The sequence below is a fragment of the Leguminivora glycinivorella genome, chromosome Z (assembly GCF_023078275.1).
Source record: "Leguminivora glycinivorella isolate SPB_JAAS2020 chromosome Z, LegGlyc_1.1, whole genome shotgun sequence".
NCBI classification, from domain to species: domain Eukaryota; kingdom Metazoa; phylum Arthropoda; class Insecta; order Lepidoptera; family Tortricidae; genus Leguminivora; species Leguminivora glycinivorella.
The window spans coordinates 48,676,123-48,690,495 of NC_062998.1; the positions used below are offsets into that span (position 1 = coordinate 48,676,123).

General features: G+C 36.7%; 2 protein-coding genes across 8 annotated transcripts in view; one reads left to right on the plus strand and one right to left on the minus strand.

Annotated features, from left to right (window-relative positions):
- The window catches only part of LOC125240555 (disco-interacting protein 2), a 143,614-nt gene extending 143,443 nt beyond the window's left edge, over nucleotides 1–171 (minus strand). The window contains 1 exon segment of the mRNA XM_048148485.1: nucleotides 8–171. Within this exon segment, the coding sequence (XP_048004442.1) occupies nucleotides 8–92 (85 nt within the window). The 5' untranslated portion in view covers nucleotides 93–171.
- Nucleotides 172–1,468: 1,297 nt separating this feature from the next.
- The window catches only part of LOC125241181 (protein phosphatase 1 regulatory subunit 12A), a 114,788-nt gene continuing 101,883 nt past the window's right edge, over nucleotides 1,469–14,373 (plus strand). For all 7 annotated transcript variants that reach the window (XM_048149532.1, XM_048149534.1, XM_048149537.1 and 4 more), the window contains exon 1: nucleotides 1,469–2,069. In XM_048149532.1, the coding sequence (XP_048005489.1) occupies nucleotides 1,827–2,069 (243 nt within the window). In that variant the 5' untranslated portion in view covers nucleotides 1,469–1,826. The remainder of the gene's footprint in view (nucleotides 2,070–14,373) is intronic.

Sequence of the window (14,373 nt, forward strand, 5' to 3'; positions counted from 1 at the left end):
CTCTTACCTTCGGATAACTCTAAGTCCAATTCAGCTAATTTGTCTCTTATCTCGTCCGGCAACTTTGATATATCAACACTTAAGTCAGCCATCGTGGTAAAACACTCTTTTCACACAAAACAAATAAACTTAGCGAGAACACTTCAAGAGACCATCGTGACACATGGCCATCTTGAATTTCGAACAATTTATGACTCCGAGTGTACTATAGTATAGACACTGTTAGTTTTCAATTAGTACACTAGAGGGCGCGTGCACCGGATCAAAATAGGTTAGTTCTCTTTTAGGAAAACCGTATCAGTTTTTATGTTATTTTTTAAATTAAAATGATAATGGTCAATATACAAAATATTCAAAGCGTATTTTTCTATTATATTAGTAAAGGTTTTAAAGATAAATTCTACGCGGCGATTTTTTTTGATATCTAAATTGTAAGACACTGTCTATGGTTTTATCAAATTAAAACAGTTATACACGAAGAGTGCATCACGAAAAAGAGGCTCACAAAATAATGTTTAGGATATTTTTAGGCTTTATTTTCGAAAAAAAAATCAGCCTGTCAAAAGGTTTACTGCGAAATTTGACATACAGCTATAAATTAAAAAAAAATCTTTTAAAAGACATTTGTTTCCAAAATGAGTAAGTATTTGTAACAGACATGTATGGATAAGGGTTTCCTTCGTATTTCTCGTAAACGTTCGTATTTTTCATGCTAGTTCAGAAAATGTCAGTATATCTTGTACTGAGACTAACACGTTCATATGTTTCCGTAACAATACGAAGGCAAATCTTTTCGCACTCTATCTGTAATCTTCGTATTATTATTTTCCGTAGTTACTGTAAAGCTAGACTAGAAAGAACATACCTAGCCTACCTAGGTACCCATGACGACTTCAACTTGATTGATGTACTGTACTGTACTGCTGTACTGTACTGCTGTACTGTACTGCTGTACTGTACTCCACAATTAGGTATTGCACAACTTCACAGGAGTTTCGCAGGTTCAGCAGGTGAGTTTTGGTTTACGCCAAAAAGGTGATTATCAATTATGTTATCTACGATATCATACACGCTGTAGATAGCTTTTCATTCAAGTTTTTTTAGAACCATATAATTTAGTTTTACAGTAAACTTTTTTTTGGAAAACCGTAACTGGTGATCGAAAAGCGCGCGACTTCCTCGTCCAATAATATGGGATAAAAAACCAACTATTAGGGGCCTATAAATATAATTATGACTTTACCAATGAAACGCTTGTTTATTTTGTGTACTACTTTAAAACGTAATGATTGTCAATGCTTTTTGTACTGATTTTTTAAACATGAGTGTGAAAGTTGCTTAAGATTAGTCTGTTCTCGTTGTCCAATATTATCACCATAAACAAGTCATTCCAAATAGACCGGCAATACATGGCAACAATGATCAAAAAAGTTTGTAGCTAGGTGGCGCTGGGTGTTTTCTTCTTCCCGTCATTCACACTTGATAGTTTTTTTACTTTTTACATTTCGGTAGTTTAGTTGGCTGTAAAATTATTTTCGTAATGGCTGCCACGCTAAAAGTGTAGCTCATTGGTTATGTCATGTACATAAAATCATTATTCTTAAGTGATACATGTGTAATTCAACAAGTGTTATGAACAATGATCGCATGAAAGGAGTCTTAGTCTCATTCTCGCAGGGACGTTTCTTCTTTCATGTTTCCTTTTTTGGCAATTAAGTTATGGACTCGGCGTTTGTGTACTATATGTAATAAAAACATAATCTATGCGTCGTGAAAAGTGTTCTCTGGGACCATATTGAGTGGAAAGTGTATCGAGAGAGTTGAAAATGACGGATACGCGTTCGTCGTCTGCGTTGTTCAAGCGCGCGGAGCAGCTGCGGCGATGGGAGGAATCCGACACCAATAAACAGAGTCCGACTCCTAAGCGGGCGTCGAGGATCCAGTTTTCCTCGGGGATCGTGTTCCTGGCTGCGTGCACGGCGGGCGACAAGGATGAGGTGCAGCGTCTTCTAAAAGCGGGAGCCGACATCAACACTGCGAACGTGGACGGGTTGACAGCTCTGCACCAGGTCAGTTCAGTGCCCCAGCACACATCCCGATCCTTCCTTACGTATCGGTCCTCAATACTGTTCCTTCATTGTGGTTGAGAAATATTCGTTAGTTTGACAGGTAGGAAGTTTCAAACTGGAATTCAACTTTTTTTACGTTTGCGTGAATAGAGAGATGATTATTATGCTTATTGTCGTCGATAGATTTAACTACATGCATTATCATCATTATCAATAATTCTGATTGCATTTTGGCTTTTTGCAAGTACATGACTCCCTTTAGAATATAATTATAACTCAGTTTCTGTCACTGGGAAAACATGCTTAACATAATTGAAATGTTATGTTGATAATTCTTTAGTGATGTATACAAAAAGTACCAAAACATTAGATATGAAGATTACAAGTTGAAGTAACTCAGATGTCAGTACAGGGAAAATATTTTCAAAATTTTCTTTATCATTTCAGCAGTGCACACTTGAATTCTGAAATGAAAACAAACAGTTAACTTTTGATATGTGTGGTCAAAACTAGTGGGTTTCCAGGATTTAGCCTGCTTTTGCTACAGCACAACCTGCAGCAAAATGAAATAATTGTAAAACAAAATCCTAAACTATCTAGCCTAGCCTCTCTCTAGCTCTGAAAGCCTAGTCCCATATCTGTCACAGACAATTTCGATTGACTTACAAATTAAAGGTTATTAATTCAGTAGTATTCCACGGATTATTTTAATTCTTATTTAGTGATGATGATTATTCCAAAATTGTCTGCTAAGAGCTAAATATTTTGTAGTAGAATTACGGTGATGTGACACGGTCAACACAATTGCCGCGTTTGTTCAATACACAACAACTAACTACGGAGCAAATGTGGCAATGGTATAATAATTGGTTTTTGGCGGAAAGCAGTGACCACCGGTTGTGATCTAGTGAGGATCTTTCACTTACGATCCCTTCCCATAGACACCGATCTTACGACAAATCAGTCACAATATACTCTGTGAAGCTGTGGAATGCGTTGCCAGCTCCATTAAGACAGTGTCAGTCAGTAGCATCGTTGAAGTCAAAATTAAAGAAATTATGGCTTTCACATGAAAACCAATAAAAAAATTAACTTGGGTCGTGAGCGGTTATTATTATTTTCATATATGTTTATTGTTTATATAAATATATATTATTATTTATTATTTAGGTATTTAGGTATAAGTATTGCATTCATTTTTAGAGTAGGGATGTATATTATGTGTATATATATATACCAATGCACTTTAGTTGTTTGTCTACCATCTATTTTCCTCTCTCAGTTATTCTAAGGTTAGCTGGAAGAGATCTCTTAAAGGGATAAGCTCGCCTTTGTACATAACTGTTATAATTATTCTCTGTACATGTAATTTGTTCTGTACAATAAAGTGTTTACTACTACTACTATAATTGCTGGCAATTGTGTTGCCTATGTAACAGGACATTTAGACTGTAATACTATTATGTAGATAATGATTGTGTGTTTCAAGAATAACTTGCTTTATATTCATTAAATTCCTAATAACAAGTTCATTTTAAATAACATCAATACCAAAAAAATATAATTTACAAGATACCATCTGCATTATCCAGAATAAACAGAAGTCATATTTATATGTGATGTAAATACTGGACTATTGTTTTCCTACCCACTTTATAATTTATTACCAGAACTTTTACATCCTTTTTATTATCAATTATTCTTAAACCTATTCAAAGCAACTTGTGAAGTCCGGAACAAGCTTCCTTCGCTATCCCAGCTAACTACATACTTCCTTAATTACTACACCCTAGAAAACATAAAAAATAAAAGGATTTCATTCAGCAATTCTAACTCGTCACTTTATGTAGGCCTCTTGTCTGCTTCTTGCAACACTCGTCCAAGCTGTTCCTCTCAGTCTTTCTTAGGTCATTGGACCATCTGCACTTTTGTGGCCCAATATTTCTGGTACTATATCTTGGGCACTACTCTGTTGTGTGGGTATTCATACCAAGATATACATTTATGTACTGGCGGGTAGATGGATAATAAATCAGTTGCTATGAATACTTCTTTCATTCACTACATGGTGGCAGCGGTGGGTGTGGGCACAAGTTCACTCAAACTGCCCAAGACCAGAGTAAATGGAGAAATATGATTCGAGCCCTACACCCCAGCAGAGGGTAACAGGATGTAAAGAAGAGAAGAAGAAGACTCCACAAGTTCTAGTCCATTTGTCTTTATTTTCCCTCATTATGTGACCAGCCCACCTCCACTTTTTTTTCTCCGTCATTGCTTATTACTCCTCGCTAATTTAGGCAAGATGAATTCTGCCAATGTCCACCTCCACTTTTGTTGCTTGATCACTGATGATAGAGCTTTTGCTCTGTGGTAGTTATTATCTCCCATTTTTTGTTTTTAAATTTAGAACCTTTGGTTATTCAATAAAAATTCAAAATTTATTTTGGATTTTGTACACAAGGACTGAGGAGGTTATAAATTATACTGTTTTGAGGGTTCTTAGTATGAATTAGATGTAAATGTGTAATGAACCAATTCTTTTTTTATTCTTCAATGTAAGATACTTGCTAATGAGAAAATCAATTAATTATTAATTTAGCTAGATCTTAAATAGTGAACCTGACCTTTGACCCTCTTAATGTTTTTTTTTAACCAAATTAATTACTACTAATGAGTTTCAAGGATGTTAGAACTCACTAACTTTGTTATAATTGATTTAAATGTTTAACAAAATAAGTTTTTTTAAATTGTAGTTCTATACAAACTCTACTCTAGAGAAAGATCAGAGATGAAGATAATAAACAAGTCGAAATAGACAAAATTTAAGAACTTAACAAAAAGTAAAACCAATGAGATGAATCCAAGATGATACTGTTTTTTAGTTTGTTTTTGTCCGCCATTGGTATTTAACAAAAGTTAAAGATGTATTTTTATTAGGTAACTTTTAATGTTAGATTCTTACACAGTAGTGTAGCTCCATTAACTGCAGTGTGCATTTTTAACCTACATTAAAAATAATCATTAATCAAATTAATATATTGACAAATTATAATTAATGTACTGGAATCACATTGCACAGGCCAATGAAGACTGTTAGGAACTAAGCACTGCAAATATTAGGTAAACATGACTCACTGGTTTCCTTCGTGTGAATAATATGACCCAATTGCTTTATTTACTGTACACAATACATCACTATTAATATGATTAATCGGCCACACAGTCAAGTAATGTGATATATATGTTCACTTTAATGATATACACTAATGATACATACATTGAGCCTTCTCAGATGTCATACTATAGTTTAAGTGAGCAGAAACTTGCAGGACAGGAAAGTCTTACCGGGAAATGGTGGATCAGACACATGAATGAGCAGAATGAGTAATGGAGAATTCTTCTGAAAGCTCTGTGTATAAACATGCTATAAGGTTACAGGTGCTAGCATGGTCGTGTCTTTATTACCTGTGACCTGTCACATTCTTACAGTATTATAGGTAAAATGTGTCCATGCTAACGCTGCAGAACTAGGGATGTGATGATGCATGTAAAACAGGTATACTATAGAGTGTAACATGTTAGAGTGGTATCCAAAAAGCTCGAATGACGAGGTAATCAGCTCACCGTTCTCACAAGATAGAATTTGAACATTTTCAATCCTAAATGCCACTGTAGTCCTAAAAATGGGCCATTTTTTTTTAAGTTGTCCACTCCACTTTTTTTTGGATTTGGAATTTTTTATGTGGTTTCCACTCAGAATCGCGAGCTCTTTCAATCCTAATAGGAGAAAAAAAGTGTCCCAAGGTTTTTTCCCCATTCCGTTACCATTTTTTCATACATTTTGTATGGCGGTAACGGAATGGAAGGTTCAAAAAAATGTATGGAAATCTTGGGATATTTTTTTTCTTCTATCAGGATCGAAAGACCTCGCGGTTCTGAGTATTAATCGCGTAAAAAATACCCTTGTTACAAAAAATGTGGGGTGGACAACTTTGAAACAAATGGCCCAAATACAAAAAAGTATGCTACAGGTTGGTCTATTGGTGGTTATATAAGTTATATTATAGTATTTTATGCAACTGGTGGTTAAAAGAGGTCAAAAAAGGTGAGTGGCGTGGGTAACAATTTGAGGCGAAGCCGAAAATTGTTAATAAAGACGCCACGAGCATTTTTTGACTCAGTTAAACACCGTTGCATACAATACTTTTTCTACGACCAAGCACTTATTTTGAAAGAAAATTATAAATCAACAAATACCTACTTTCAGTCATCTTAGTTATCTAGTGGACCGCCTACCATTTTGAATATGCAGTTTGAGTGCAAACATGAAAATAAAACTGTCTATGGTATGGTTCTTTGAAGCCTGGCCACTAAGACGAATCGAGCCGAGTTGAATCGAGTTCTCATACATTTGAATGCGATTCGACGCGTCGCCAATGAACGCAGCAGAAAACGAAGGAGTCTCGACTCTGCGAATTGGTTTGTTAAGTTGGTAGCAATGTATTTACTAAACTGTAACAGCTATATCGTGCTACTTCTACTAAATGTTTTCAGGGTATAGACTAGATAGACTTGTCCTGACATCTTTTATGTAGGGTTTTTAAGTTCTATGCACGACCTTGTAACTCACGAATAACAGTACGGGAGTAGAAAAAAAAGAGTAATAGTACATTGTGCAACAAGAGGAGGAAGTTGAATGTTACTAACGAGAGTAAGTTAAATCGCGACGGCTTGCCGGAGCGATTTAAAGACTCGAGTTAGTAATATTCATACTCCCCGAGTTACACACAATGTTTTTCATCACATTCGCAATGTAAAAAATATGTAAATAGATGTAAAAAAGTTAAGTACGGTACAAGAAATTTCATTATTCCCTTGGGAGAACGATTTTTCTATAACTCACGCTCCGCCTGCGTGAAATAGCATTTAGTGCGGGTGTGATGAAAAAGATATTACAACCGTGTCTTGTTGATGTTTGTAATAAAATGAGATATATTATAATAAACACCAGCTTTTTCACAATAGCCGACATATATTTTCAAGATAAGCAAATGTCACTTTCTGACATTGCTTGATAGTAAGGGTCTGGCTTGTCGTTATCAAGCAATAACAAGCACAGTAAGCCTGCAGAAAAAATTATAGAAATTTCATTGGGTGTTAAAAACGTACGTTCGCCAAAACCTTCAAAGTTTTAAAACAATAGGGATGACGACTACATAAAAAATGGCATTCTGTTTAGTCCGTCAGTTAGATCGTCCAATAATACTGAACACATATTTTTCGCTTCTTCTAATTAATGAAAAAAAACAAAGATATAGAGCATCAAAGTTCCGGAGTGGGAGCTTGTAACGTCACTTTAAGTAAAAATTGTACCTAGGCGTGACGTCACGCGAAACTTCAACGCATTGTACCGTCGTCATTTTTCGTTTACGAGAAAAAATATGTGTCTAAAATTCTTTGATAATCTAACGGACGGACTAATTAGTTTTTTTAGTCGTTTCGCCTATTAGCTTGTTGTGATATGTTCCCCTGTAACACAATAGTTATTTTGTTTACTATTTTAAAGTTGTACGAGTGGTAGTACCACATAGTCGAGTTCGGCGTTCTCGCGTAGCGCGACGTAACCGTCTTGAGTACCTAGTTACGGCCAAAAGGTAATAAGCGTAAAAGTCAAACCAACCAGGCGAAAGATTTTCAGAAAGACAATGCATACATAAACTCGCTGTATTCCAAATAGAGTAGGCACATGAAACGACAATTTCAGTGCCACTAACAATTCATCATCATCATCATTTCAGACATTAATCGCCCTCTGCTGAGCGTAGGCCTCCCTTCGTGTACGCCACTTATCCCGGTCCTGGGCTAATCTCATCCAGAAGTGCCCTGCAGTTTTTCGAATGTCGTCCACCCAACGAGCCAACGGATGCCAGGCGCTCCTTACATCCGATAGCGGCCACCATTCGGTCAACATTTTGGTCCACTTGCCTGGCAACATGTCCCGCCCAATTTCATTTGAGTTTGGAAATGACGCCACCACTAACATTTAAGGGGTTGAAAGAAAACGAAATCCTGGTAATGCAGTGACAGGTTGCTTAGCCTATTGCCCTTGCCACAAGAGAACCAATATCCTACAGACCCCAGTGTAGACTTCTACGACACCCACGGTAGGAACGGGGTTGGCGAAATTCTTAACGTATGTGAAATTCATTACAGAACAAGAAATGTAAAGCGTTTAATCGGAAATAGTTGGCAGCTTTACTCAGATTTATCAAATTATCATACTGTTTCGCCTCATAAAGACTGTATCGTTAAGTATGAGGACAACTTTGAGTAGCCGTATTTATTTGCTATTATATTTTTTTCTTAAAACAAGACATAGGCTTAATAAGGCACATAATAAGGTTCACATTTTGTCCTAGAAACTCGACGTAAAGCAAGTGGTTTAGACAGTATTGACTTAATCCTCCCGAGTAACAATTACGATTCCGGACAAATGCTACTAGAAAATTCACAAAGTGCGTAAAAAACGATACGATTGCGAAAAAAAAATTGTACTGTGTGAACCTCAACGACATATGATCCACAAAGCAGAATATCTGGACATAGTCTAGCCATAGTTATTTTTAAGAAATAAAGTTCAGGATCTGTGTATGGCGGCCATTTAGAGAATGTGGCATGGTGCTTCCTCTAACTCCGACTTTGATGTCGAATTTAACTATCATACACTGTTTATATCGATTTGGTTTAGGCACTGTTCAAACACCGTGAATGTCAATTAGACTTTGGCCTATGGCTAATTTTTTTATCTGTTTCTCTCATCCTGCTTGCATCAAAAATTTACGACAATCCGGAACGTTGCTCAAAATAGCGTTTTTTTTAATTATATAAATTCACCGCATTTATTCTGCAAGTACCCAATTGAAAAACCATGAAGAGGACTCTTAAAGAATATATTTTGGCAGCATATTAACCTTTGTTTGTTGAAATCGTGCAAACAGTCATTGAAATATTCTCAAATTAAGCCAGATAGGGGTTGTCCGAAATTTATTTGCTAGACCTTAATGAAAGTACCATAAAGTCTCTAAAATAAAATAAAAATTAGACCTTCTTATATCAAATAGTGCTTACCAATACCTTCAGATCATACTCTCGGAACATAATAATATAAAATTATGCACATGTCAACATTTAGACGAGGTTTGTTTTGTCCTTATACTTATCGATACAGTCCTTATAACTTAAAGCAAAATCTATTGATGCCCGTGCCATCACCGTCAAAATTGACGGACTCTATACCGTCGCAGTAAGACTTAGGAATGGTCAGATTGTCAGTACACGAAGACTTACTAAAGTTATCAAGCCGATAAAGTTCGTTGTCCCTTTCTATTACACCAATACGTTGGAAAGAGACAAACGAACTATATCGGCTTGATAACTTTAGTGTACGTTTATGAATAAGGGGGTTAGCATTTAGGTAACATCTGTGCGTTTCGCTTCCGCACCGACTCAGAATGCGGCACCGTCGTGACGCGGGAATAGCTAGATTGTCGCGACGTCACAGTACAGATTTAGCCTGACCGTCTGCCGTACTATCCGCCTAATTTTAAACGGCAGAAAACAGTACGGGTAGCCCACTGGATACACGACCTTTTTAAAATGACCAATGCTGTCGGATAACCTTTGCTGCCGGCGAAATTTTAGCCAAAAGGAAATCTCTTGTACAAGGTTTTGGGTCAATTGTAGAATTACTGGTTGGAAAACGTAGTGCTTAGTACTATATGACTGAAAGTATTTCCTTTATTTTAAAAGGCGGAACTCTTTAAAGCGGTAAGCGTGACAATACGTCGCATACGACAGAATGACACAGAACTAACATAACCTATGTGCGGGATTTCCCCAATAATTAATTTCATTTTTTACCTATTCAGTTCATCCATCTCTCTTCAGTATTGTGTCATTTGTAAATTATAAGACGCCGAGCCGAGCCCGCCTTGGGAAAAGATGAAAGCCACTGCTTCCTCATTTTAGACGTGTTAAAACACCGGAAATTTTAGCTTTTTCTTCATTAGCTTTCTTACTAAATGCATCTTGACGTCTCTTTTCACGTCAATATTCATTCTCGTGCTATTTACATAATTTCTAAAGAATGTTCCTTGCTAATTACATTTTATGAAGCTAGTTCTTGTTTAACCCCCGACGCAAAATAAATAAATAATAAATCGTAGCTCCCGAACAGATAAACCCATTTAGATTTAGTTTTTTTGTTTGAAAGCTGAATTAGTCGGGAAAATCGGTCCACTATGTCGCGGTCGGGGGTTTTTTCAACATTTTAATTCCGATAACATGTAAATTATATAATTCCGATGTGACGCTATCTGGGTAAAGGGACCTTATCGTCTATGTCGCTTACGTCTCACGGCGTCTTAATTGTACACAAACATCGCTCAAGACGCCGTAAGCGCCATCGACAATAAGGTTCCTTTACCCAGATAATGTCACATATTTGCAGAACAGAACAGACTGGTGAACTAAAGAGAAGTTTCTCAGCAAAATTAACTTCACTTTCTTTGCCAATGCCACGCAGAGTTAGCTTAGCCCGACTAAGTATTACCAAAGACATGTACGGATACAATCTAAGAAAAAACCGGCCAAGAGCGTGTCGGACCACGCTCAGTGTAGGGTTCCGTAGTTTTCCGTATTTTTCTCAAAAACTACTGAACCTATCAAGTTCAAAACAATTTTCCTAGAAAGTACTTATAAAGTTCTACTTTTGTGATTTTTTCATATTTTTTAAACATATGGTTCAAAAGTTAGAGGGGGGACGCACTTTTTTTCATTTAGGAGCGATTATTTCCGAAAATATTAATATTATCAAAAAACGATCTTAGTAAACCCTTATTCATTTTTAAATACCTATCCAACAATATATCACACGTTGGGGTTGGAACGAAAAAAAATATCAGCTCCCACTTTACATGTAGGGGGGGGTACCCTAATAAAACATATTTTTCCATTTTTTATTTTTTCACTTTGTTGGCGTGATTGATATACATATTGGTACCAAATTTCAGCTTTCTAGTGCTAACGGTTACTGAGATTATCCGCGGACGGACGGACGGACGGACGGACAGACAGACATGGCGAAACTATAAGGGTTCCTAGTTGACTACGGAACCCTAAAAACGTACCTCAAAGCCCTAGAGAAAAAGGTACGGTGGCCTAGATGGCGTTACACCTTTGGGGCACGCTCGGCTAGATGGCGCTAACATTAATATTTGACATTTTAACACATATATCAAGCTAACAATATGGGCCAAATTATCAAAACTGTGGTTCAAAAGTTTTAAGCTTGTGTCGAGAGATGGCAGTTTATGCACTGTGATTACACATTTTACTTTGACAGTAACTCTACAATACTCGATCCTCTTTGGTATTACATTAAGTTTGGTTCGACGAGAAGGTCAAAAGCCGCCATAATTCCCGAGGTTTGCTCGACTAATCAGTCAGTCAGTGCCCTGTTATCACATTAAGAAAGCATTTTGTCGACTTACGCAAAGAACTCCATTATATCTTGGTCTCTACGTTCCTATCGACTATAAGAAATCTTAGACAGTTAGTTTCATGACGACGATGCGCTCTGTACCTGACAACTCTTGACTATTGGTACTCTTTATGCTTTTTAGATAAGGTTTACATTGAGTTCTTATTTGTGTTGATAATAGTCCAGAATAACCCCTGTAGTAACGAATCTTAATAGATGTAATTAACGCCGTTTATAAGGCAGCGATGCAGACGAGTGATACGACCCTAGCGATATCGTCTGTCTCTATTATACCAACTAATAAAGACAGGGACTACTAATAATATTTTTATTAATGTATCTACAACACAGAGGGTAGTAGTTGTTCCAACTACGTACAAATTTCTACCCCCCCCCCCCCATTTTAGGGAAGTGGGGGTTAGAAAGAGACAAAAAGTAGCCTATGTCACTCTCCAAGTCTGCATTCCCTTCAACTATCTTTACTTAAAAAATCACGTTAATCCGTCGCTCCGTTTTGTCGTGAAAGACTGACAAACCGATACACACACTTTCCCATTTAAAATATTAAGTATGGATTAGTATGGGAATATCAATAGAGGTTAAACGGTACAGCGGGACAAATCCCGACTGGGGGCCGACTATTTTCCATTATTACACTATTAAGTAGAGTTCCATATGTATCCACTGAACACGAGTGCCATATGCGACAAGTGGACTCCTATTTAATAATTTAAACTTTGTAAAATATGGAAAAAGATGGATCGGTGCATTACCCCCATTCGAAAATGCCCTGCGGTAAAGTCAACCAAGTGGAACCCTAGGCCACTCTACAACCATGTCAAAATGACAAGCCGTAAGAGATTTCTTACAATCTGATTTATAACGTCACTGTGACATAGTTCTACTGTGGCCTAGGGTTCCAATTGGTTGACTGTACCTTACCTGTTCTACAAATAATATCATCTTGCTAGATACTTTGCATCAGCATTAGTGACCTACAAATCGAATTCGTACTCTGATACATACATTATTCTCGGGTAAACACAGTTACATCACTCTGCTTATAAACGGGTTTAAAAAGTAACCTTATCAATGAGAGTTAAGGTTCCATTTGTTGGATTCGGAAATACACCTGTTTGGAAATGTGGTCGAGTTATGACGCACTGCAACACTATACCTCATCGATACGGGCTCGTGCGCTTCTTGAGTTGCTTATGGGCATATGTTGGTTGCGATTTTGTCGTCTGCCTACGTTACGATGTGAGGTCATAGAGTGAAGTCGCAACCTTTCTGTCATTTCTTAGAGTTATAAACAAGGTAAAAAATATTTTTTAAATGAATTCTGATGAACTTGGTATTCATTTAGGCACAGAATGATCCAAGAATGACATGCGCAGGACACTTTATATGAGCTCCAATTGTTTGAAATGCACGCCGCAGTGCGCACGATCGGCCCCGCTGCACTCAAAACATGAGCGTGCACTCAGAATATGAGCGTGCAGCCGTGCACTCAGTGCTTTACACTGTGTGTCGCAGCGAAGGTGTTAAAATCTCATACGAGATTAGCCACCGTCAAAATGTATATTGAAGGGTTTGTTTGGTCAACTGTCTCCTGGATTAGGTCCAAGACCCGGCTGACAGACTAATGTCCTATGCCGAGCTATTCATTTGATGTATATATCAATAACTTGTGACTTGATTCATTTATAGATAACTCAACAAGTGTGAATAATTATTGTCTTTCCCTCTTATGCCCAGTGTCCACCTTTTAGTCTCTCTTCAAGCATTTGACGAAATATGCGTATGTGGTATGTAAGGTCAATACGGGTAAGTGTGTCAAAAGGAGAAGTGTGTCTGGCCTTCACATTTGGCCTGTTTAATACGAGGTACCCTAACAAACTCATATGTCCGAGAACACACACAAGTTTATATAAGAAAAGTTGCTATCCTATGAGTATACTTTTGTATAATAAGCTCCCAGACACTATCAAAGGCCTTACTTTACATTTGTTTAAAAGAAGATTACTTGAATGGCTAAATGAACAGACTTTCTACTCTGTAAAGGAATATTTGGACTACTAAACCACTAAATCTGTGACATCTCAATTAATTAATTAATTTATATTCGATGATTTGTATTGTTTTGTATATTAATATTTCTATGTAGATATAATCTAGCTTTAGATAGGTGTTATTTAAGTGCATGCATAATAGTACTAGACCTAGGTACAATCTGAGATTTGCATGTCACTGTGTGACAAGGTAGATTGGCTCACTTTATTGTAAACTAACACCTATGTATACCCTATCTTTCGCAAATAAATGACTTATGACTTAAACCAATAATCAGTTTATTGAGAGTTCATACGTTTACTCTAATCGTGGGTAGCAAAAGTATGAACTCGCAAAAACACCTGTTACAATGAGTAAAAAGGCCAAATGTGAAGGCCAGACACATTTCCCCTTATGACACACTTATCCGTAGTGACCTTACTTATTTTTGTTATTTCAACATTACATTTCTAAATAAATTTAATTTGTTGAACTTCCAAGTATTTGCTAATATATTTTTACACTAAGTTAGTGATGTGCAAGTTACGGAAACTTTCCAAAAAAATCTTCAATTTCTTGAAAAATTCACGAAACGTCCCCGAAAAATAAAAGGAATTTAAACTTATGAAATGGAAAGTTTCCGTCCATACAAAGTATGGAAAGTTTCTGAAGTTTTCCTATGTGAAAATTTCAGAATTTTGGAAACTTTCC